This window comes from Danio aesculapii, chromosome 15 (genome assembly GCF_903798145.1).
Source record: "Danio aesculapii chromosome 15, fDanAes4.1, whole genome shotgun sequence".
NCBI lineage: Eukaryota > Metazoa > Chordata > Actinopteri > Cypriniformes > Danionidae > Danio > Danio aesculapii.
Window position 1 is genome coordinate 42,998,428 of NC_079449.1, and position 26,391 is coordinate 43,024,818.

At 39.0% G+C, this 26,391-nt stretch overlaps 1 protein-coding gene across 1 annotated transcript; it reads right to left on the reverse strand.

Annotated features, from left to right (window-relative positions):
- Positions 1-1,251: 1,251 nt before the first annotated feature.
- Positions 1,252-23,647, reverse strand: aadac (arylacetamide deacetylase). The gene is made up of 5 exons (XM_056474264.1): positions 23,195-23,647; positions 12,688-12,916; positions 9,717-9,786; positions 5,546-5,717; positions 1,252-3,680 (listed from the first exon to the last, which is right to left on the reverse strand). Exons 1-5 carry the CDS (start codon positions 23,333-23,335, stop codon positions 3,063-3,065), a joined length of 1,230 nt encoding a protein of 409 aa, XP_056330239.1. The 5' UTR covers positions 23,336-23,647; the 3' UTR covers positions 1,252-3,062.
- Positions 23,648-26,391: the final 2,744 nt, after the last annotated feature.

A 26,391-nucleotide genomic window follows, 5' to 3' on the forward strand; every position in this document is an offset into this window, starting at 1 on the left:
CTAGACAAATGCTTGATTGTTATCCATGTATATCTTAGTATGGTGGGAGGAAACCGGAGAACCAGGGGAAAACCCACGCGGACACGGGGAGAACATACAAACTCCTCACAGAAACACCCACCGACCTGGCTGGACCAGGGCTGGCAGTGTTCTTGCTGTGGGGCTAACAGTGCTAACCACTGGGCCTCCGTGCCGCCCGAGCTATGGTGAAGGAGGAGAATGGGGAGGAAGGGGGGTTTCTTTCAAACGAAGATAAAGTGGACTGAAGACTGTGGTTATTTATAGTAGCTTATGGCTCATATGATTGGATGATACTGATTAGCTTCATACGAGACCGGCTGTGATAAATCATAAGCACATGATCCTCTCAAAATTAATTTATAAATAAACATCACGTAGTGAGGTGCTCTCACGAGAGCATGAAACATTAAAACACTTCTAAAAAACTGCGAAACTTGATGCATGACTTTGCGTTTCCGGTTTGACGCATTCGCGTGCGTATGAATGGAAGTCTATGGGGAGAAAAGCCCATTGTGACCGCAGTTTAATGCTGTGGTCACACTATAGCAGGGATACTCAACCCTGTTCCTGGAGATCGACCTTCCTGCAGATTTCAGTTGCAACCCATAACAAACACACCTGCCTGTAATTATCAAGTGCTATTCAGGTCCTATTTAATTGGTTCAGGTGTGTTTGATCAGGGTTGGAGCTGAACTTTGCAGGAAGGTAGATCTCCAGGAACAGGGTTGAGCAGCCCTGCACTAGAGTTTGTGCGTGCGAAATTCTGCTTTACGACGCTGCGAAAATGGGCGGGATTAAACAAGATGATTAGACATTTAAAAAAGCGAGCGATTGGTCCAAGTTTTAAATTCCTGTCCAGAGAGGTCCTGTTTTGATCATTGGTTGGCCTCACGCAATCATGTGATGCGATTTCGCAGGTCAGAGTTCACCAAGCTTGAACTCTGCAACGCAGCAAACTGCAAAACTTGCCACACGACACTGCGTTTACGGTCTTTGCGTGTGTATGAATGGAAGTCTATGGGGAGAAAAGTGCAGTGTGACCGCAGCTTTACTATTTCTTGAGTTCTCCAATTGTATTGTTTTACCTGATGAAGACCATGTAGGTCAAAACGTTGTGATATTAAAAAAATTTAGAGAGGTAAAGTAGCAGTGTGCTGATTTTCTTTTAAAACAGTGTCATCTACACATTTCATAACTTAACATGACATAACTTATGCCAGTTGCTATAAGCATGCATAAAATCTCATTCACACTCATGATGTCACATCATGATCATCACTCTTTTGAACACCCCTTCAAGTAAACTGTTACCAAATAAACTTCACAAAACACAAGAGAGGGGAGCATGGGCAGGAATCATGACACCCGTTTCTCTTCCTCTAACGAGAAATGTCAAAACTTGGAGTTGTGCTGAAGCCAAACGATTACAAAATCTGCACAGCTCCATCCATTCACCCACACTGTTCCAGATGTGCTTTCAGAATACGCACTGCTTTCTAACACAATGCTTGTTTGTTTTTTGAAGCTATATTCATTGGCAGAAAAGAATCATACAAATCAACCAGACACATTCTTTCTGAAGGTGTCACTTGTTTATATTTTAACTTGTTTATGCGAGTAATGAAAAACATTTCCATTGACAAATCATTGTAAACCGGCTGATTGAGGCATGCTGGGTTTTTCCATCGCTCATACTCAGTGAAGTACTTTTTTATGACCTGAATTTATCTTTATAAATCTGTTTCAGCATTGTATTATATAAATAATTGAGTTTCAAGTCATTCTGATTTCTCAGAAACAAATTGCTTGTACCTGCTGAAGATTTGATCTGACTTCGCGTTTAATTCAATGCTGGAACCCAAAAGAAGAGCACTGCAAAAAGTCCAATCCTTGAAGTTTATATTCTCAACCCTTTACAAACATAAGATCCAAACAGTCAGAACTTCAGATAGTTTACTGCATATCAAACCAAACCTGTCCAAAATGTTCAAGACTTCAGTGACAACTGCAACAAATGGAGAGACATAAGAATAATAGTATTTAAAAAAATAAACACTATTAGTTGTATGTTAACACGTTCATTAATAAAACACACACATATATATACGCAAGAGATAGCCAACATTGGCTTATTCTGAAAACGTAGCCCTATATACATTTCTGGAGATCGCGAATTGTGTAGCCAGAGTTACATATGGCTGCATTGCTACGGCCATGATGCCGTTCCTTTTCTTGTATACCAGCTGACCGCTTAACTCTGTGTGGTCGGCTTTTTATGCTGCAACTAGTTTGTCCGGTAGCTCGACACATACATCAGCGGACTTGAGATACAGAGCTAACCATGACAACAGTTTTCGAGTCCAGTGGAAAAACAGTTCTGTAAAGCAGGTAAGACAAAAACAAAAGCCAAAAGTAAAATAAACAAGTAAATAACAGGGTGATAAAATGTAGGGGGAAAAAAATCAGGCTGCCGTACGGGTTTTTCTTTTCTGGGTTGCTTTTGAAAACATGGTGGTTGGGTTTAGGGACGGGGGAGGATCGGTTGATTGGTCAGTCAGTCAGTCAACAGCAGCCTCTGGTGGATTTACGCATGAACAGCAGGCTCGAATGGCACTCGTAAGAGAAAACTGAGATCTGAAAAAGCATACACAGCGGCCTCTAGTGGATTCGCGAAGACAAAAACTGCAAAAAAGACGTAGCTCCTGGGACATATTTGGCGCTCTTCAGAAATGTATATAGGGGTACGTAATCAGAATGTGCCTGGGTTGGAGATAGCATATGATGAATAAAATCGACTTGTTTCCTTCATGATTGACCTTTAGGAATAACACAGACCAGTGTTTCATGACCAGATGTGGTCAAATTAGGAATGCTTGTACCATAACAGATGATCACAATCGAAAGTGTGCCCTTTTTAAGATTCAAAAGTGGTGCACTGTAAACAGCAGGAAGAAAATGTACTAAATAAATAAAAAAAAATCTCTGCATGAACCAGTCAACCCAAAAGTGATGCATAAACACCGTCGCGCTCCACATTCGTTTTATAGATTTTGCTTAAGCCATGTTATATAGTTGTTCGTCATGCGGTGTCCGATCTCAAAGTCTGTGGGCCACACGGTGAACATCAATGCACCGTGGAATCCACCGGGGTAATGTTCATGCGTGACGTCCACTCCAGCATTACGCAAACGCGTGACGTACATCAAACCATCATCCCGCAGTACGTCATACTCGCAGGTCAACACGTACGCTTTAGGCAGAAAGCGCAGCGCTGTATCAGGCACCAGCAATGGAGACGCACGTGGATCTGCCAAGTGGTGCGGACCGATAGAGCGGACAGGACCTTTTCCAGTGACGACAGGTGGAGCGCTGTAATTGTATGTTTGGCGATAGGAATCAGGCAAGTATGAACTCCAATTGACAAACTTAAGCAGAGCTGCAGACTCGTGGTTGTTGTGTGTGTTGGCCATCATGGCTCTCAAAAAGGACTTGTCGCTGGTAAAGTACTCGCTCCAGAACCTGACCATCAGCGTGCGGGGCAGTATTGGCATGTGCTGGTTCTGCTGGTAGGACGGAGTGTTCAGATCCAAGGCTTGCAGGACAGGGTAGATCAGAGCCTGGGCCTTTAACTGGACGTGCTGATCGGGGTCCTTCCGCAACTGAAAATGCCAAAAAAAAAAGGTAATTTAAAGATGGATATTTTGTTTATTTATTTTTTATCAAATGCACTAAACTAAAGCATCTTCAGTGTAATTCTTATCAAAACAGTCAAATCAAAGTGTTGTGAAAGCTTGAACATTACTGATTTTTAGCTTAAGCTGCTAAAAAAGTTCTGAAAATTCTTAAAATCAAATAGAAATGACTAATTATTGTGAAAAGGAAAATGAATTAAATGAGTTTTACTGTGTAGTATAAGGTTATATACACTTACGGCCACTTTATTAGGTACACCTTACTAGTACCGGGTTGGACCCCCTTTTAAGATTTTGCTCCATATTGACATGATAGCATCACGCGGTTGCTCCAGATTTGTCGGCTGCACATCCATGATGCAAATCTCCCAAAGGTGCTCTATTGGTTTGAGCTTTGCTGACTGTGGAGGCCATTTGAGTACAGTGAACTCATTGTCAAGTTCAAGAAACCAGTCTGAGATGATTCACGCTTTATGACATGGTGCGTTATCCTGCTGGAAGTAGTCATCAGAAGATGGAGACACTGTGGTCATAAAGGGATGGACATGGTTAGCAACAATACTCAGGTAGGCTGTGGCGTTGACACCATGCTCAATTGGTGCTAATGGGCCCAAAGTGTGCCAGGAAAATATCCCCCACACCATTACACCACCACCACCAGCCTGAACCATTGATACAAGGCAGGATGGATCCATGCTTTCATAGGGTTGATGCCAAATTACCAATTTTCCAATCTACTATTGTCCAGTTTGGTGAGCCTGTGTGAATTGTAGCCTCAGTTTCCTGTTCTTAGCTGACAGGAGTGGCACCCGGTGTGGTCTTCTGCTGCTGTAGCTCATCCGCCTCAAGGTTGGACGTGTTGTGTGTTCAGGGATGCTCTTCTGCAGACCTCGGTTGTAACGAGTGCTTATTTGAGTTACTGTTGCCTTTCTATCAGCTGGAACCAGTCTGACCATTCTCCTCTGACCTCTGGTCAGCAACAAGGCATTTGCGCCCACAGAACTGCCGCTCACTGGATATTTCCTCTTTGTCGGACCATTCTCTGTAAACCCTAGAGATGGTTGTGTGTGAAAATCCCAGTACAACAGCAGGTTCTGAAATACTCAGATCATCCCGTCTGGCACCAACAACAATGTCACGTTCAAAGTCCCTAATGAACCAAATAAAGTGGCTGGTAAATGTATGTATTGGTGGCAAGGCTACATCAGGGTCAAGGTGGCACTAGCCCACATAGGGCCCACCCAGAAAAAAAGTATTTTAAAGCTGAAAAATCCTCTATAGAAAACAATTGTGAGGTGTAATATAAATGTAATTTTATGTTGAAGATTAACAGTGCCGTTTAGTCATTGTAAGTTTACTAATCACATTTAAAGTCCCCTTACATTGCACAAACATGGAACTGTCCAACTGTTGTACACTTAGTTGAACATAAACACTGTTGTCAGACTTTCTTTTTTCATTTGTTTCTTGTTTTTAGCATTGAAATCAGTGCAAACATGCTTATCTTTATACATATTGCTGAATGATAAGGTCTGTTTTCTATAGGCCTCATGACAAACATGGATTTTTTTAAATGAGTGTTGGATACTTAAGTGTCAGCTCACACCACGTTAAATCAATTATCAATGTTTATAAACATACAAAACTAGTGATTAACTTAGTTTAAGAGTAGCCACTGAGGTCCACACCATTTTACCACGGTCCACCCACTTTAAATATAAAATATCTTGGAATAATTAATGAAAAATCCTATTAGTCATATTAAAAAATAATCATACTCTAATACCAGTATATTCTACTGTAGTCCTTCATGTTATATTTGAAGATCAAACCTGCTGAGCCACTGCAGCTGCTAGGTTGCCTCCAGCACTGTCTCCAGACACAGCAATCCGCTCTGGGTTGATATTGTAGCTCTTCAGAACATCATTACGGAGGAAATACTTCACCACACGGTAAACATCCTCAAATTGCACAGGAAAATGATACGCTGGGGCAAGACGATACCTGCACAAAGCACAGTGTATTGACATTGCTCTATACAATAATATTTTTCTGTCACAATAAATATGTTTTATTCATCTGAAATAGCTAATAATCATTAATTGATGTTGGTTTGGAGAGCACGGCTGTCCACTGGAGATCAGCACAAATTGTACTTTACACATGTATTTTAATCAACAGAAACACAAATAGTAGCTTGTGTCTTGTGTGTGTTTCAGCCTACTGGTTCAGGGTTCATTTGCAAGCTCAATATATGTATTGGTTACCTTGATTATCTAGTGAATCAGATGCTGTGACAGTAACTGAGATTGGAAACATTACTAGGTGTGACCATACCTCCCAATGGGTATTTCCCGGGAGTCTCCCTTATTTCAGACCTGTCTCCCGGCCAACTCCCGGAATGTAACCCCCCCCCCCCCCCCCCCCCCCCCCCCCCCCCCCCAAGATGTCCTCACTGCAGCCTGCAGCTTGATGGCTCGATGGTCAACTTCATAGCGGACCTTGTACAGCCCACTAAGGTAACGCTCATGCTACTGTGACAGTTGGGTTTGAGGTAGGGGAGGTGTAGGCGATCATGAACTACATAGCAGACCTTGTATCGCCCACTAAGGTAACGCTCATGCTACTGTGACGGTTGGGTTTAGGGTAGGAGGAGGTGTACGTGATCGTCAACTATGTAGCGGACCTTGTACCGCCCACTAAGGTAACGCTCATGCTACTGTGACGGTTGGGTTTAGGGTAGGAGGAGGTGTACGTGATCGTCAACTATGTAGCGGACCTTGTACCGCCCACTAAGGTAACGCTCATGCTACTGTGACGGTTGGGTTTAGGGTAGGGGGAGGTGTACGCGATCGTCAACTATGTAGCGGACCTCGTACCGCCCACTAAGGTAACGCTCATGCTACTGTGACGGTTGGGTTTAGGGTAGGGGGAGGTGTACGCGATCGTCAACTATGTAGCGGACCTTGAACCGCCCAGTAAGGTAACGCTCATGCTACTGTGACGGTTGGGTTTAGGGTTGGGGGAGCTGTAGGTGTTTGTCAACTACGTAGCAGACCTTGTACCGCCCACTAAGGTAACTCCCATGCTACTGTGACGGTTGGGTTTAGGGTAGGGGGAGGTGTGCGCGATCGTCAACTATGTAGCGGACCTTGTACCGCCCACTAGGTTTCCGCCCATGCTACTGTGACGGCTGGGTTTAGTGTAGGGTGAGGTGTAGGCGTTCGTCAACTACGTAGCGGACCTTGTACCGCCCACTAAGGTAACGCTCATGCTACTGTGACGGTTGGGTTTAGCGTAGGGTTTAGGTGTAGGCGTTCGTCAACTACGTAGCGGACCTTGTACAACCCACTAAGGTAACGTTCATGCTACTGTGACGGTTGGGTTTAGAGTAGGGGGAGGTGTAGGCGATCGTCAAATACATAGTGGACCTTGTACCACCCATGCTATTGTGACGGTTGGGTTTAGGGTTGGGGGAGGTGTAGGCAATCGTCAACTACATAGCGGAAATGGTCAAATTAGTCATCAGCTGCAGGCTGCAGTGAGGACTGTCTCGAAAACATGGCCCAGTAGTGCATTTTAGATTGTCATAAATATACACAGTGGCCCCTAGTGGATTTGTGAAAAGAAGCTGCAATGTCAACTTGGCCACTTATTTCACAGTTCCCAAATATATAGTCCATATATAGTCCTGAGTGCGCATCTCCAGTGAGCCCGGGTTGCTTTCATCTCCACTGTGTTTCATCTCTGTTCTCCGTCGGTACACCATGTGCCCCTGTTTTTGCTATTCTCCATGATTCTACGGGGATTCGACTTTGGAATGCAGGAGTGCTAACGCATGCGGAGAGGGCTTACCCACACTGCACATTCATTGTTGACAGCTATCAGATCACAGCAGTGTCATCAGCACATTTATTTACACTCTTTCTGCTGTGTTTGACTAAAAGTCAACTTGTAATCAACAGGAAAAGACCCCTGTTTGTTAAGAAAAGAGCATCCTCATGTTGATGTCCTTTCATTAAAAGTGTTCCAACAGAGTTTGGGTTGAAAAAGTGCATAAGCTTCTTCAACATGATGTCGACAACACAAACCAGCTGCAGGGTTTGAAGGAGGGTCAAGCAGACGATGCTTTGATTTTCATCTGAATATGGAATAAAATACCTACTTTGGGAGTGTTGCTGAATTCACCATGGAGTCCTGCACTGCTCTAATACACACACACACACCACATGTTTTAAATTATGTTGCTGTTTTGCAATGTCTTGTATGAGCAAGCCAAGCTATTATGCTATCTCTCAAAAATAATGTGAAAACATAATAGTATGCTGACCTCCACATAAAGTTGTCTTCTGCAGTGGCCAGTAATGTCCCATTTTGTAACTGCTTTTTAATAATAATACTATTAATAAAACTGGTGAATATATATATATATATATATATATATATATATATATATATATATATATATATATATATATATATATTTATCTATATTGAACTAATAGTCTGAAGCGTTTTAAGTGATTATATCAATCTATCGAGAGTCTCTATCGTGATAAGTTCTCTGTTTACAGTAGTACATGATATGCTCAAATGTAAACACTTGCTCTTGACACAGTAGGTACCTGTCATCTTTTTCACTCCTGATACTGTTACCAATCATTGACTGTTTGCAATTCTTTGTCCTCTACTCTTTTCCTCTTCTTTCTATTTCACAAGGTGCATATTTCTGTCTCAACATTCATTCATTTTCCTTCGGCTTAGACCCTTTATTTATCAGGGGTCGCCACTGGGGAATGAACCACCAACTTATCCAGCATGCTTTATGCAGCGAATGCCCTTCAAGCTGCAACCCAGTACTGGGAAACACCCATACACACTCATACACTAAAGCCAATTTAGTTAATCAATTCCCCTATAGCAAATGTGTTTGAACTTGTGGGGGAAGCCGAAGCACCCGGAGGAAACCCACGCCAACACGGGGAGAACATATAAACTCCACACAGAAATGCCAACTGACGCCCACTAAGCCATCGTGTCGCATTGGGGTTATTCTTAGAATGAACATAAGCAATATAAACACCACAATAAAAACGAAGTGTACATTGGTCAGAAACCTCCATCCTTTACATTACTTGCTAATGAGAGCAAAATAAAACTGCCTGGGCAGCTACGGTCCTGGAAATATATTATCCTGCTGGTTATAATAGCTACCCTAATCAAATACAGGGATGATAGTACTGTTTGGTAGGTTTCTCAAGAAAGCACTGCAATAGTCCAGCCTGGTCAAAACAAGAGCTGCAACACGGAGTCACGTAGCATGCTCTGATAACAAGAGCCTGACTCTCCTATGCATATTGTATGAGGCAAATCTCAAGGACCAGGCAAAGTAGTCTGTGAAGCTCACTCACTCACTTTCCTTCGACTTATTCACCACAGTGGAATGATCTGCTATTGTTTTACACAGTGAAAGTGCTGGAAAACACCCACACACCCTCCCATTCACACACTATGTCCAAGTTAGGCTGCATTCCAGTCCAATAACTTACGCCCTTCACTCACTACCTTCCCTCCATCCCGTTCCCTCAGATGCACGTCATTGATTACATCCAGGGTGTACTCACACTATGTACAGTTGCCTTGAACCGTGCAGAAGCACGCTTGTCCCCCCTACCCTCTGCCCCGATGCATCTGAGCCGGAGCCCGCTTACGTCATAGATGATGCGGTGTTCAGTTTAACAGAAGAGAAGCGCTATCACTCAGCACAGTGGACATTTCTTTAGTAATATCATTTTAATATATGCTAATATCACTCTGGCACACCTCTTCCAACCGTGCCAGGGCCGGCCATCTGAACCTGAGCCTGATTCAGAGCACTCACACTTCTCAAACGAACCGGGAAACGAGCCTGGGCACAGTTCGGATAGCATAGTGTGAGTGCGCCCTAAGAGATCTTGTTGAAGAAAACATGCATATGAAAACAAAACAAAACTTGATACTTACTCCACAGCTACAATTACAGCATTGAGCTCTGTAGCCATGTGCCTGGCTAGGAGATCATATGGGCCCATACCTATGATGAGAAATAAAAAAATACACATTTTTATTTGGTTGAAGCTCTTGTGCTGTTAATTGCATTGCAACTTTTTCACGAAAAGATAATTAGCAAAAGTGCAGATTTTAGAGTAGGGCTGCACGGTTAATTGAAGATGATCCTAATGTACATTTCTGAAGAATAATCAGCTGTTTTCAGATTGAGCAGTGTTTAGTAGGGATGGCTGCTTTCGAAACACTGCTTCATGATGCTTCGTGTCCTTTACGAATCTTTTGTTTCGAATCAGTGGTTTTCGAAGCAGTAATCAAATTTGCAAGGTCCTGTGATTTCAGTAAACGAGGCTTCGTTATATCACGTGTTTTGAAACGTTTGAAAACTCTCCACTAGGGGGCGATCTGTGTAATACCATCCAATCTACATGAATCAAGCAGGTTTACTCAGATTGCCCCCCAGTGGTGAATCACTGAACAGGTTTCATACTATTATTGTTTTTACTTGATATCGAATCATTTTTAGGAGTTTGCTGACATTTTAAGGAGACATTTGTAAAATAAAGGAAATGAAATAATAAATGTAAAATTAATAATACGAGTTAATAGTCTCTTGTTGGGACAAACAAACATATATAAACCTTGAGAACTCAAATTATGCAGACACCTAATATTTAATGATATAAGATGATGAGGTTATTTATAGTTTTTTCTTTCAATGTAAAGTTGGCAGTATGTTTAAAAAAGTTAATTGTAATGCATTTCTTGTTGCATTTACACAGTTTTGACCACCAGGTGTCCCAAGCATGTGCTGATTCGAAAGCTTCATTTCCTGCATCACTAGAGCCATAGTCCAGTGACATGCTAAGAAAAAGATCATAGACTACTTATTTGATGTGATCCTGAAATCCAAAAATATCGTTCTGCGACTTAACAGCTGTTTGGATCGCTTTTCAGTGATCTATATCAGTGGTCCTCAACCTTTTTATCACTGCGGACCGGTCAACGCTTGACAGTTTCGCTTGACCGGGGAGAGAGGGGATGGGGTTGTTGAGGGGTGTGTTGTTTTGTAGGGTGCTAGGTGACCATCAACCGTTTTCTCAGAGGATGACAAGCTGACAAAGCATTGCTGCAGCGCTTATACAAGTTTTATTTATGGAAAAAAATGACAAAGCACTGCAGTGTTTGGGTGTTCTGTGTTTGTCTGAGATAATTAGTTTACCGAAATGTGTATATTCCATACAAGCTGAAGCTGATGGGTCAGTTCTTGTTACGTGACTCGCGATGCACTCACAGATTCATTCAAACGGGTGTGTCTGGAAGGCGCAAGCGTGCCACGCCGTGCACCTCCATTGAAAACAACGAACTTGTGAGAACTCTAGAAAAGACTCAATATGCGAACAGCCCCTAAAAGGCCACCGTCATTTGCAATCTCCATCAATTGATCTTCTTGCACAGACATGCTGGATTCACCTGATTTGTTGACAAATGGGTTGCGGATCTTTTCCTTGGCAGTTTGTGGGTCCTTCACTGGCCCTTTTCTCCTTAGTAAAGAAATATCCAAAGACATCTGTTTCTTACTCATTTTGCTGCTTGTGGGTTAAATTTGGGCGCTCAAGTGACCGAGATGTTAGCGAGAGAATACAGTCAGTTTTCAAAGTGAAGTTTATTTATAAACTAATTTCGAGAGGATCACATGATTATGATTGAACACGGCTGGTTCTGCATTAGCTATGTATGATCCACCAATCAGACGATTCCTAACCCACTATAAAGAGCCAGGGTTTCTCACTACAGCCATCTTCGATTTGAAGAATCCCCCCTTCCACCCCTACTTATACACCTTTCCCTTCATAGGGAGGTATGGTGGCCCAGTTAGCACTTTTGCCTCACAGCAAGAACGTCACCAGTTTTAGTCCTTTAACAGGCTGGCGGTCGTTTCTCGTGCTCGCGTGGGTTTTCCCCGGGTTCTCCGGTTTCCTACCACATTCGAAAAACATGCACTACAAGTGAATTGATCAATCTAAATTCAGCATTACAGTCAAACTCTCATCCTGCAGCATGTCTCTTCATAGCAATCATTTTAGTCATCAGCTCTTATCAAGGGGGGAGTTGTCCAGATCTACCTGAGCTCAAAGCTCCCCTCTCGCCCTGCAAACAGGAGGGAGCTCAGGGCTCTCTCCCAGAACAGCATGCCAAACTTGTTTATAATGAATCATCAGCTAAGTTTGAATGAAAGAAAGATATTCAAAATAAAAGATCGTTCAGACTCAGATAATAACTCAATAATTAATGATTTCTTGTGCGGCCCGGTACCAATTGATCCATGGACCGGTAGTTGAGGACCACTGATCTATACGGTTCGTTGTTAATTCTAATCTGAAATCACATAGAAAATGATGTTTTTGCTCCAATTTTAACGACTAACTTCAGTCGAGTGTTTAAATAAACCATTCTGTCAAATGATTTGTGTTTATAGTAACACCTAAATTGACCCTTTTCACAAGACGGTTATGACATATCATTTAAAATGATGTATCTATATTTTCAATGCTATATTTAGTATTATATCATCATCGCAAAAACAAATGACCGCTTGTGTGAGGCGTTTGTAATGCAAAGTGTATGGTTGTGGGTCAGTAAATTTAACATTATTCTCTCTTCTGGCTGCCGATATCAGTCTCACACTATTGTTTTCCTTTTATGAAAGCCTTGATAACACCATCCTGGAGTTTTTTTGTCATTATTACAGCAAATAAGATTGTAAAATACTGATTTGTTGTACTCTCCCATTCACTGCGCTCTGAGTTTACCAACTATCATGACTTCTGCTGCGGAGAAACATGCAAATGTGACACAAAGGGCCCATCCTCTATTCCTTTTCAATTAATCATGCAGCCCTAATTTTGAGCATTTTTAATATACTCACGAGAGCTGCCGAGACACCATCCTCCTCCGTGCAAGTAAATGATGGCTCTTCTTAGCTCTCCTGTTTGTTCCAGCTGATTAGGTTGATACACAATCACCTCGACCCCATCGAAATTCTCATCTGCTACTTGCACCCGGTCATCAGACACAGGTACGACTCGCTCTGCAATGGTGATGAACATCATAACTCTCATGTAGTCCAGAAGTCCCACCTGCTCACTGAGTTCCGCCTGCAAAGAAGAAGAAAAAACATCGACAGTCAGGCAATGTGTGAATCCGCAATAATCACATCGCAGGACGTCGTTCAGGATTATAGTCGACCAGGTACAACAGTTCAGAACACATGAGGATTTTAGAGTCGTTTCAGTTGAACCACAAGTAAAAGTTTATCAATCATGTGTGTTTTTTAGGCCGTAAATGTCTTGAGCAAGTTTAAAGCATTTAGGCACTAAGAATTATTGCGTGTGTAGCTTTAACAAGAATTAATTGTATATAAATATTAGGTCACACTTTATTTTGATGGTCCGTTTGTTAAATTTAAGTTACATTGCATCTATATGCCAACTGATTCTCATTGGATTATCAATAGATTGTTAGGTTGGGGTTAGGGTTGGTGTAAGTTGACACGTACTTGCTAAATTTCTTATAATCAGTTCAATGTATGTTGAAGGAGCAGTTTCAGCAGATATTAAGCAGACAGTCTACTAATACTGGACCATACTGGACCAAATGGACCATCAAAATAAAGTGTTTCCAGATATTATTTATACAGTAAAGACCCTACAGCTTTATCTGATTATAGTATTTATGTACCTGTTGCTTATAACTTATTAAGATGCACTCCAGTCAAAATCATACTAATCAATCTATAATGAGTAATTCGTTCTAAATAGAGCTGTTCGATTTATCTTGTGAAGTATCGCAATATAAATAGCAGAACATCTAAATATCGCAATCCATGTTTTTTTTTGTTCCAATATTGTGCAGCCCTAATTGAAAGGCAGTGTTTGGGTTGTTTTGTGCGAGAGCTTCCACTGAAAGTCACATGGATCAGGACTATTTTCTCACAAAGGTTATGAACAGGGCAGACGCATGGTTGATCAGCTGAGATCATCTCGCTTATAGCCAGAAGCCCTTTAACTTTTGCTTCAGTGGATAACAATCCATCGTTAAGCCACTTAAGTTACGTGATGATACTCCAGCATGTGCACTACAGTTTTTAAAGGTGCAGGATGTCAGTTTCTAACTCTTCTAAATCCTAAAAAATATCAACACTCCAGGATGATTTGGTGGAAAACACAATCAAGAATAGCACAATGAAGTTTTAAAAAAACACAACTTATTTCCATTGGGGTCCTTGATGTGTAGTACGATTTATACTACTCGTGGTAGCAGCTACACTGTAACACTACATTATAAAAATAAACGAAGATACAATCACAAATAACCATTAAAACAGACCATAAAAAAAGAATGTATGAATGTCGCTTAATGGAGAAAAGATTTTTAAAACATAATAGCTTTCATAACTAATTTCTAATAATTAATTGCTTTTGTCATTGTGACAATACATAATATTTTTCTACTTATTTTGTAAGACACTAGTATTTCTCCTTTTAGCCAGCAGCTAGCTCTCTGCAACTCTCACATGGTCACCCACTCAAGCTAAGCAGGGATGCGCCTGGTCAGTACCTGGATGGGAGACCACAAAGGAAAGCTAGGTTGCTGCTAGAAATTATGTTAGTGAGGCCAACAGAGGGTGCCTGGTCTGTGTGGGTCCTAATGCCCCAGTATAGTGATGGGGAATCTATACAGTGAGCACTGTCTTTCGGATGAGATGTTAAACTGAGGTCCTGACTCTCTGTGGTCGTTAAAAATCCTTCAAAAAAGGAGTAGGGGTTTAACCATGGTATCCTGTCCTCCTAACCATCCCCATACCATAATTGGCTCCATCACTCTCCACCAATCAGCTGGCGCAATATGGCTGCCGTCGTGTCTTTCAGGTGGATGCTGCACACTGGTGGTGGATGAGGAGATTCCCTCAAAAATGTGCTGAGTGTCTAGAAAAGCGCTATATAAATGTAAGAAATTATTATTATCTTAACATGCAATTTAATAACTAAAAACTAGGTTATTATGTTAATTAGGCATGATTTCTACCACCCCCTCTCTTTATTTAACAGGAAATTTCAAGAGTTCACACTTAGCTCATGACTTACGAAGCTTGTTTGGCATGCTGTCCCGGGAGAGAGAGCCCTGACCTCAAGGGATCCTCGAGTCCAGGGCTCCCTCCCTTTGCGGGGCGAGGGGAGATTGAGCTCAGGGCGATCTCAAGGCTCCCCCGCAGCTAAGGCCAAGATGAACTCCCTTAGAGCGAGATGTCTAGTAGAACAGACTTGAGAGCCTATTTGGCTTTGAGGAAAAACCGGGGGATCCCGGGAAAACCCCTGTGGACGCGTGCCGGATCCACCCCGAAATGCCGGATGCTATGGCAAGGAGCCAGAGCCGATGAAATCCCTGCTGGGCCACCTATACTGGATAAAGGTGGAAGGAGGGGAAGGCGGGGGTTTTCTTCAAGACGAAGATAGTTGCAAAGAGAAAAGAGGATATATATATAGGAACTTTTGATGCTTTGATTGGAGGGTTGTGATTAGCTAATATGAGCCAGCTGGGTTAATCATGAGCACGTACTCCTCTCGAAATTAGTTTAAGATATTAAACTTCACTTGTTGACAAGTTATTACAAGGTATTTGTAGCGTGTTGCGGTTGAAAGAAAGATTAAAATGTCCCATAATGTTTCACATATCACTATTTGACATATCACTATGAACTAATCAATAGCATGGACACAATAATAAATCTTGAGTAATTTATTTTCCAGCCTTTCAGGGAAAAGTTATTAGTGATTGTAAACTTATCACACTGGTTGCCTTGTCCAGTATCACACTTGTAGCTGTTAAACACTTATGGACTCTTCACGACAGCTCACTGTTTAAGGGTCAGTCAACTGATAGTTTTCACCTAACATCACACTATTAAGGGAACGGCCCCATGTAGGGCAATACATTACTATCTCCTGCTGACCACTAAGTCACGGGCTGAGTGATTTCTCTTTTTCTAAGCCAAAAACACTGATTACTGTTGCGCAATAAGATATAGCGTTACTAACCGATGTGAGACACGCCTGGGCTGTGCTTCTGGAAAATTCCTTCATAGAAAGATCAGCCAGAAAGGAGAAATTGATGGATTTGAGCCGAATGGTAGCATCACTGACCTACAACAATCTATTTTATCTCTTTTACCTATTACTGTCAGTGCATTTGTTTGCTTTTTATACAGTTTCTATTCTAATTTGCAGGTTAAGTGCAATTAAAGCACAACCCCCAAATCAGAAAAGGTTGGGACAGTGTGGAAAACAGGAATATAAATCAGAAAGCAGTGATGTTCAAATTTACTTTGACTCATCTTTCATTGCAGACAATATGAGCACGAAATATTTCATGTTTTGTCTGAAACTTTATTTCATTTGTAAATATACATCCTTTTCTGTCATTCAGACCTGAACACATTGCAAAACAAGTTATGACAGGAGAAGTTTAGGGCTAATAATCAGGTAAACTGGTTAAATAATGACATGATTTGAAACAGGTGATGTCAACAGGTCAACAAAAAGGTCTAGTCCTTTAGGAGCAAAGATGGGCTGAGGATCGCCATTTTGCCAACAAATACGAGAGAAAATGATTGAAATGTTTAAAAACAATGTTCCTCGATGAAAAATAGGAAGACAAATAGAAAAATAGGCAGAACATAAATAAAACATTTCAGTGCGTAAAGGACAAGAGTGCAAGCCTAAGCTGAACAACCGTGATCTCCGATCCCTCAGGGGGCGCTGCATCAGGAATCCTCATTCATCTATAAGCCAGATCACCACATGGGCTCAGGACTACTGCAGCAAACCTTTGTCAAGTACCACAATACGTAGTTACATCCACAAATACCAGTGAAAACTGCACTGTGCCAAAAGGAAGCCCTATGTTAACAGTGTCCAGAAGCGAAGTCGACTTCTCTGGCCTCGGGAGCATTTGGGATGGACCATCACACAGTGGAAAAGCCTACTGTTGTCAGATAGATCAGTATTTCAGGAGAAATGGACGCCTTGTGCTCCAGACCAAAGAAGAAAAGGATCATCCTGTTGCCAGCAACAAGTCCAAAAGCCAGAGTCTGTCATGGTGTGAAGTTGTGTCAGTGTCCTTGACAAAGGTAGAGAATGTGTGGTACATTCTGAAGCACAAAATGCAACAACGAAGACCCCGTATTGTTGCCCACCTTTTTCAGGACTCGTTTGCAGGAAGACTGGGACAAAATGACACCTGAAACATGTCATCACTTAGTCTCTTCAGTCCCTTAACGTCTTTTAAGTGTTGTGAAAAGGATTACACAGTGGTAAATGCTTTACTGTACAACTTTTTTAAAATGTGTTGCAAGAACCAACATTGTAATGTGTGTTTATATTGAAATAAATAAATAAAATCATGATGAACACGTTAAATAATGTTTGTTTTATTTTCTGCAATAAACAGCAAGTCAAAGTAAATTTAGAAATCACTCAGTGGTTAGCATTGTCGCCTCACAGCAAGAAGGTTGCTGGTTCGAGTCGCGGATGGGTCAGTTGCCGTTTCTGTGTGTAGTTTGCATGTTCTCCCCGTGTTCACGTGGGTTCCGGGTGCTCCGGTTTCCCCTACAGTCCAAAGACATGCTGTACAGGTGAATTGAATAAATTAAATTGGCTGTAGTGTGTGAATGTGAGAGTGTATGGGTGTTTCCCAGTTCTGTATTGCAGCTGGAAGGGCATCCTCTGTGTAAAAAATATGCTGGATAAGTTGCTGGTTCATTCCACTGTGGAGACCCCTGATGAATAATGGGACTTAGCCGAAGGAAAATAAATGAATGAATAAAAATTTTAATGCAAAGTCAAAGTATAAACAGCAGAAGTGAAAGAATAGATTTTCCCTACAAGCAGACACTTGTTTTCTACTTGCACGATGATGTCTACTTTACAAATATCGTCAAAAGTGTGAAATATTTTTGTATGTTCCTCAAAACAGAGAAATACGTGGCGCCATCATATGGTTACCAATGAAAAATGAATGTCAACTGGTGGTCATGTTTGGTGCAGCGGCCAATTTACTGAAAAGCTAATTATTTGAGATATCAACATCAAATTTGAAATAGAATTTATTCAGATATTTATCTCAAAATTTCTGTCAAATATGGGATAAAACTGGTTTTGTAAAACACATTTTATGTAATATAAAATATAAATTTATTGTTTTATTATTATCGTAAACTTTTATTTTCTTACACTGTTTTATACTTTGTACACTTCAATCTGAGTCTTTTTTAAAATAAGATCAAACTTAAAACTATTCACAAAGCATTGAAGATTGGCAATCATTTAAGTAGTCGTTTCAAATTATTAAGATGATTTCCATGTCTATATTTAAAAAGTGGGGCAATTAAAGGGATAGTTCACCCAAAAATGTAAATTCTGTCATCATTTACTCACTAGTTATATTATGAAGCCGGAAACCTGTAACCATTAACTTCCATAGTATTTGTTTTTCCTACTATGGAAATAGATGTTTACATGTTTTCAGCTTTCTTGTTTATTTGTGTTCAACAGAATAAAGAAACTCATAAAAGTCTGGAATTGCTTGAGGACGAGTAAATAGTGATTACATTTTCATTTTGGACTGAACTATCCCTTTAAGAGATTAAGCAAAGCAAATATTTCAGACTCAATGCCATCAAACAGCATTTCAGTGGGCATATGATGAAGATCCCTGCCCTGGCATCATCCTGCAGCTAGAGGAAAACAACGTGAAAGTCAAATGCACAAATAAGTGATTACGTTAAGCGATAAGCCTCAGATGATGTTAACTGTAGAGTGATGACCAGATCATATGGCTGATTCCAGAGCTCCGGGCACAGACTGAGTGTTCAGTTCAGGCTCATCAGTGGCTCTAAGCTCTGCACTTTAGATTGTTGCACATTTTAGTTGAAAAAATGTTCTGTTCTTTAACTCATTGATGATTGTACTAATGTAGTCTCATCTACTTAATTATGAATGAACAATAAAGGTCTTTAGACTCAAGTGTGTCAAAACAAAATGTTGCATGTGATGTGATCTTTTTTCATATGTTTAATTCTGCTGCACTCAGTAGTTATGATTTAGAGGACTGTTTTTCACATATTTTTATTGTTAAAGCAAATATACAAATGAATGAGAGATAGTTTTTATCCTAGAGCAATCACTGAACTGAACTGCTGTCACATCAACATTCATTTCATCTTTTTAATGAACTTTTTAATTATGGTTTAAACCTGTTTTATTTATTTATTTATTTATTTAAACCTCCTTATTTGTTGCATTTTGTAACTCTTAAAAAATACAGCACTAATATTTAATTAAAGCCTTTAAAATATTGGCAAAGAAGTAAAGTAACATAAAACAATTGTACGTGTGGTCCTTAAATCCATGCGCAAAAGAAACCACTACGCTTGTATTAAGCCAAAAGGTCATCTAATAATGTGGTCTAAGTTAAATGTTATAAAAAGAAATACATATTGCCATACCAAAATAGTACATTTCTGTAAAATGATCCAGAGAGAGTCTGCATTTATTTATTTATTTTTAATTTATTAAGTCCGCACTATTGTTTATATTTACACTGTAAAAAGATGCAGGGTTGCACACAACTAATTCATGTTGTCACAAACAGGGCTGTGCGATTAATCGAATTCTTGATTCGACCCGACACACGATTTAAAACAAAATAAATGTTTAACAGTGTCAGTATCACTACTCTAGCCTATATAATGTTGAATATAATGCAGGAAGGAATCTGATAATGACAAATGTCTTATTTCACCAGTGAAAATGATAGTCTAATAATGTTGTCAATGGCAAATGACAAGCATATGTCTCAAACATAATACAATTTTAGAATTATAAATAGCTGTATTCTGATGTTCTGCTCAAGTCCACCATTCCAAGTCTATTCACCTTATTCTCCGCGTACGAGGGGGCGCAGCCATTTGAATCATTTTGTCTCGAAACTTCCAGTCTCATTCACTTCCATTCATTTTTAAACGTTAAAAACAGCTCGTTTTGCTGCTTGGTGTTGCAAACTGATATTTTCTTATTATATTATTCTACTTTGTCTGTATTGTAATGCAAACACTTGTTTGTAGTGTAAGTAGTTTGACCGTTTTTTGCCGTTTATTATTCCTAGTCATTTCTCCCATAGGTAACTGAATCGGAAGTTATAAAACAATCGCAAAAACACGCACACTTTCGCATTGAAGAATAAGGTCAATAGAAAATGTAGCATTTTAAACAACAGTAGAGCTACACATAGGCCTAATATTATTATTGTTGTCTTACCATATGTTTGAGAATAGCAATAATAATAGCCTACTCGTATTAACATTTGTTTTACATGTTCAGAATCGTGAGAAGATCATGATCTTGATTTTAAGCAAAAATAATAATCGTGATTCTCATTTTAGCCAGAATCGTGCAGCCCACTCACAACACAAATAGATTAAGTTAAATTAACAAATTTAAGTAGATTGAACATGAAACATTTAAGTTGTCCCCCCCCAAAAATCTCCAATATTGTGTTGTTTCAGCTCATTTTAAATAAGTAGTTCAAACTGGCAGCAAAATATATATTTTTTTTGAGTTTTTGAGTGTTTTTATTATTGGTACACACCCAGTCCGAGAGTAACGTAATTTTAAATAATTCTCTGTATGTCTGAGCAAGTGTTCGAATTGACAATAAAGCTTTGACTTTGATAATACACAAAAAAATACATACAATTTAGTTTTTAGCCATGTTTCACCTCATTCCATCAACTGTAGGGGAGCACGGGGTACAAAGTAACACGGCGTAAAATGTAACACGGAGTTTTAAGGTATTTGATCAGGGTTAACCATAGCATGCTTCCGAGGTTTTCACCACAGTGTCGGCAGACGTCTTCCTGCCAATTATTGAACAAGTCTGGCGAAATTTGGATGAGAAACACAGGAGAAACCATTTTTGCAGCATAAAATATTTTTTATTTTACTTGATATTTTTTAATTTAAACAAAAATCTGTAAAAGAATGAAAGTAATATCTTATACTGTTGTGATCATCGTCTTCTAGGTTAAAAGATTAAATCATTTTGAAAGATGTAAAAAACACACAGTGACTGCTAGCCAGCTTTGAGGAAAACATGACACAGCGGGGTTAGCTGTAACAGGGAGTTAAAATTAAGCCACACACTGTTGGACACCAATTATACGAACAAAATAATTTTGAGTGTAATGTTAAAAACTATTAAAATATATATTTTTTTAATAGAATTTTTTTAATAGAAAAACTTAATATTTTATTGCTGATAATGCGAATAAATGCATTGTATAATAATGGATAAATGGATAATAATGCAAATAGATTTAAATGTGTTTATCCAATAAACAAATTAATACATAAATAAACATACTGTGCTATGTACAAAAAAATTACTGAGAAAATATAGCTACTATTTAAAGTAAACTGAATTTAAGTGAAGTTTAAATTAAAACTAATTTCGAGAGGAGCATGTGCTCATGATTGACCCAGCTGGTCCACATTAGCTAATCATGATCCTCCAATCAAAGGAGCCCAAGTCACCATATATATATATATACTATCTTCATCTGGAAGAAACCCCCCTCCTCCCCTTCTTCCACCTTTATCCAGTATGGGTGGCACGGTGGCCCAGTGACTAGCACTGTTGCCTCACAGCAAGAATATCAATGGCGTTGGGTCTTTACTGAACCATCTGGTGTTTCTGTGCGGAGTTTGCATGTTCTCCCTGTGTCCGCGTGGGTTTCCCCCGGGTTCCCTGGTTTCCTCCCACCATCCAAATGTGCTCTATATTATAGATAAAATAAGCCTAAATCTTTTTTCTAATGTCTTACTCTCAGGAAGTTCACCTTGGCCTCAGCAGCGGGGGAGTTTCAGATCGACCTGAGCTCAGTCTCCCCTCGCCCTGTGAAAGGAGGGAGCCCTGGGCTCGAGGATCCCTTGAGCTTAGGGCTCCCTCCCGGGACAGCACGCCAAACTATGTTACAAGCTATGTATAAATCGTGAGCTAAGTGTGAACTCTTGAAATTAACTGTGTGAATCTGCCTTTATAAGCATGTGATACAACTAACCCTCTGACTGTTACAACTTGCCCCGCAGGTGGGGTAAACAGTAACATTTACACTCCTGGCACTTTTGGCAATACTGCACAGAAACCACAGGTCTGGCGATCATAATTCCAGTGCTCATTTGTAGGAGAGGCTTGTGTGTTATTAGTAAAAAATATGGTTTGTCTAACCCAGTGTTTCCCAACCCTTTTCCTGGAGGCACACCAACAGTACATATTTTGGATGTCTCCCTTTTCTGACCCATTAACTTCAGGTTTTGGAGTCTCTTCTTATGTTCTAATTAGGTGATTCAGGTGTGTTTGATTAGGGAGACATTGAAAATGTGTACTGTTGGTGTGCCTTCAGGAACAGGGTTGGGAAACACTGGTCTAACCCAGGCATGGGCAAACTCGATCTTCGAAGGCCGGTGTCCCTGCAGTTTTGCTCCAACACTAATCAAACACACCTGAACACCCTAATTAGTGTCTTCAAGATCACTAGTAAGCTACAAGCAGGTGTGTTTGATTAGGGTTGGTGCAAAACTATGCAGGGACACCGGCCCTCCAGGATCGAGTTTTCCCATCCCTGGTCTAACCCCATTACTTTGTTCATTATTTAGCCAAAACCTAAAAGTGTTACTCTGTGCCCCGCTCTCCCCTACATCACTTACTCAAATATATATTATATAAGTTAAAAAATGCCCAAGATGTAAATTCTAGTTTCCCAGACAAGGGTTGCAGCTGGAAGGGCATCCGCTAATTAAAACATATGCTGGATAAGTTGGCGGTTCATTCCGCTGTGGCGACCCCACAATAATAAAGGGACTAAGCAGAAAATAAAATGTATATTCTATGAATGTATATTCTATTTAAATTATAATATGTAGAAGCACAGAAATCGGATCAATTTGCCTTGAAGGCGTTTAAACAAACCCTCACTCTCCCGTATTTAAGGCGAGTTGTTAATTATGAAATTTTCTACAGCTACAGCGAATTTATTTCTATTATTAGCCGCAAAGCGATCTATATAAACAACAATGCTCGGATTAAGAATTGACATAATCTGCAAACTGTCTCGCTGTATTTACACACTTGTGATGTAGCAATTACGCGTCTGAAACCCAAACATAGCGCACATTAGCGGAGTAATCACACTCTGATCAACAGAATACGGTGATATAAGACACGCTAGTCACACAGCAAATCATGGCATTACGCGTGAATTTGGCTGATATTAATGGCTTGTCAATCTGACAGACAGCTCAGAAAATAAACAAACTTACCAGCTGGCTCAAACTTTTGAAGAAGGAGTCTGTGACCATTAGTTTCCATCTCTCCTCAATGTTATTCGGGATTGGTGAATAAATGTGATAAGCTGTTAACGCGCCCAGCAGCACGAGCACAAGCACTCCTTTGGACCTCATAACTTGTTATTATTTTAGGTTCGTTTTAGGATCTCTTCTGCCGCTTTTCTTTCCACAAAGTCTCCGACAATTTGTGAAGCTCCCGTCAGCTGCGTTTATTAGCCATTGCGTTCTCTCTCTGTGTTAAAGTGTAATCCTGGATTAATTTTGGACTGGAGCCAGCGAGATATGACAACACGTGTTAGTGTCATCTGATCGTGATACCGCACGCGTGCATGTGAAACGATTTGCGCTTCTGCTTCTTCTTCAGTCTTGAACGCGGACTTGATTCAATCTTATAAGGAAAGTGAGTGGAGCTTCAGAGTGTTACGCCGAGCTCCTCTCACATTCCCCAGATAACCTTATGGGTCATCGCGTGGTTTTGTGTATCTAGCTGTCTTCACTTACATTTAACACCCTGTAATCATTTCACTTTTCAGTGTGTTGAAACGTCTCCATGCAATCCCACTTGACAAAAATACTATAGTAATTCATAGTAAATACTGTAGTTTTTATTGACTATACTATAGTAATATGTTCAGTATAGAGTATTGTGACACTGATCATTATGATACTTTTGTCACAGTACACTGTGGTGTATTGTAGTATAAGTAGTTGTTAAAAATATAGCATAGTCTACTTCCAACATGAAAAATAGTTGAGTAATTAATAGTAAATACTGTATAATAGTAAATACTTTTATTTTTTTGGCTTTTTACCTTCATTTGGAAAGTACAGTAGTGGTTGCAGAGAGGAAAATATTGGGAGCAGAGAGAGGAGAAGGGTCAGCAAAGGACCTCAAGCCAGGTATCAAACTCAGGTCGCTGTGAGCACTATGGTGGTCAGCGCACTTAACCACTAGGCTATTGGCGCTGACATAATAGCACATACTTTTAACTATACAATGGTGTTAGGTATTGTGATACTGATAAATGTAATAAATACTCTATTATATTTTAGTTTTACTACAGTAAACTGTGGTGCATTGTAGTATAATATATGTAAAACTTACTAGACTTTAAACCTAAAAAAATTTTTATTAACAGTAAATACTGTAGTTTGTTTGAACCATAGTAAAGTGTATTATCACTTTGTTCATAAATAACATAGTGACGTGTTAACTGTTGTGATAACTGACTGTAATAATAATGTATTATTAGCTTTACTACAGTAAACTGTTGTGTATTGTAGTATAATATATGTAAAACTTAGTACATTTCACTTGTTTTTGAACCATTCTATAGTAAAGTGTATTAGCAATAACTCTTTGTTCATTGTAAACCCTAATGTTGTCTTTACTTAAACAATTAAGTAAAGTTGACTGAACATAACTTAAAATTTAGCATTTTGGTCCTATCACTTAAAAATATGAGTTAATTTAACTTATGCACCATGAAAATGCATAAGCTTAAGATTTCAAGCGTAGTGAGCTCAAAATCCTAATTAATCCTTTGAAAAAATAGGTCATTTTCACAAATGTAGTCTACTATACTTAAATTGTTACTATACTTAAATTGTTCAGTTAGTACTAAGATTGGTGAACTGAACAATTTAAGTTTAGTCTACAAAACTGGCAAGTTAAACTTAAATATGCAAGTTGTGGGAGACTCCATTACTCAATTAAACTGAGGCAACGAGTTTACTCAATTAATTCAGTTCAGTCAACTTATTAGGATTTTCAGTGTGTAGTATTACCTATTGTGATGATAAACTTATAAATAATCGATTATATATTAGTTTTACTACAGTAAAGTGTTTTGTATTGTAGTATAATATATGTAAAACTAAGTACACTTCAAATATGAAACAATATAGTAAATAATAGTAAATACTGTCATTTTTTAAATACAGCATAGTGCAGAATTAACTATTGTGTTACTGATATACTTTAGTAAACACTCTCTATATTAGTTTTACTACAGTAAAGTGTTTTGTATTGTAGTATAATATATGTAAAACTAAGTACACTTCAAATATGAAACAATATAGTAAATACTGTCATTTTTTAATACAGCATAGTGCAGAATTAACTATTGTGTTACTGATATTCTTTAGTAAACACTCTCTATATTAGTTTTACTACAGTAAAGTGTTGTGTATTGTAGTATAATATATTTAAAACTAAGTACACTTCAAATATGAAACAATATAGTAAATAATAGTAAATACTGTCATTTTTTAATACAGCATAGTGCAGAATTAACTATTGTGTTACTGATATACTTTAGTAAACACTCTCTATATTAGTTTTACTACAGTAAAGTGTTGTGTATTGTAGTATAATATATGTAAAACTAAGTACACTTCAAATATGAAACAATATAGTAAATAATAGTAAATACTGTCATTTTTTAATACAGCATAGTGCAGAATTAACTATTGTGTTACTGATATACTTTAGTAAACACTCTCTATATTAGCTTTACTACAGTAAAGTGTTGTGTATTGTAGTATAATATATGTAAAACTAAGTACATTTCAAATAGGAAACAATATAGTAAATAATAGTAAATACTGTCATTTTTTAATACAGCATAGTGCAGAATTAACTATTGTGTTACTGATATACTTTAGTAAACACTCTCTATATTAGTTTTACTACAGTAAAGTGTTGTGTATTGTAGTATAATATATTTCAAACTAAGTACACTTCAAATATGAAACAATATAGTAAATAATAGTAAATACTGTCATTTTTTTGGTGAACCACCAACTTATCCAGCATATGTTGTACGCAGTGGATGCCCTTCCAGGCACAACCCAGTGGGAAATAAACTGTGGTGTATTATAGTATAATTAGTAGTAATTAGTATAATAAGTAGTTAACTTAGTACACTTCCAACATAGTAATTGATAGTATATACTGTAGTGTTTTAAACCATTCAATATTAAAGTAATTGAATTAATCTGTTGTGATGATTCTACAGCTATAATAATATAAACAAACGACACAAATTTCTACAGTATACATTATACTACAAGACACCACCGTTTACTGTAGTAAAAACTAAAGTATACCAGGCTAATACAATATTAATTAAATTTTTTATCAGTTCACTAATAGTACAGTATGCTGG

Bases quoted from the DNA above. Each gene is read 5' to 3' on its own strand.
- aadac (XM_056474264.1), bottom strand. From the start codon at position 23,335: ATGAGGTCCAAAGGAGTGCTTGTGCTCGTGCTGCTGGGCGCGTTAACA. The intron at 12,917-23,194 runs GTAAGTTTGTTT...TCTTCTTTGCAG, and splicing joins TCAAAAGTTTGAGCCAGCTG to GCGGAACTCAGTGAGCAGGT. The intron at 9,787-12,687 runs GTGAGTATATTA...TTCTCATCATAG, and splicing joins ATGGTGTCTCGGCAGCTCTC to GTATGGGCCCATATGATCTC.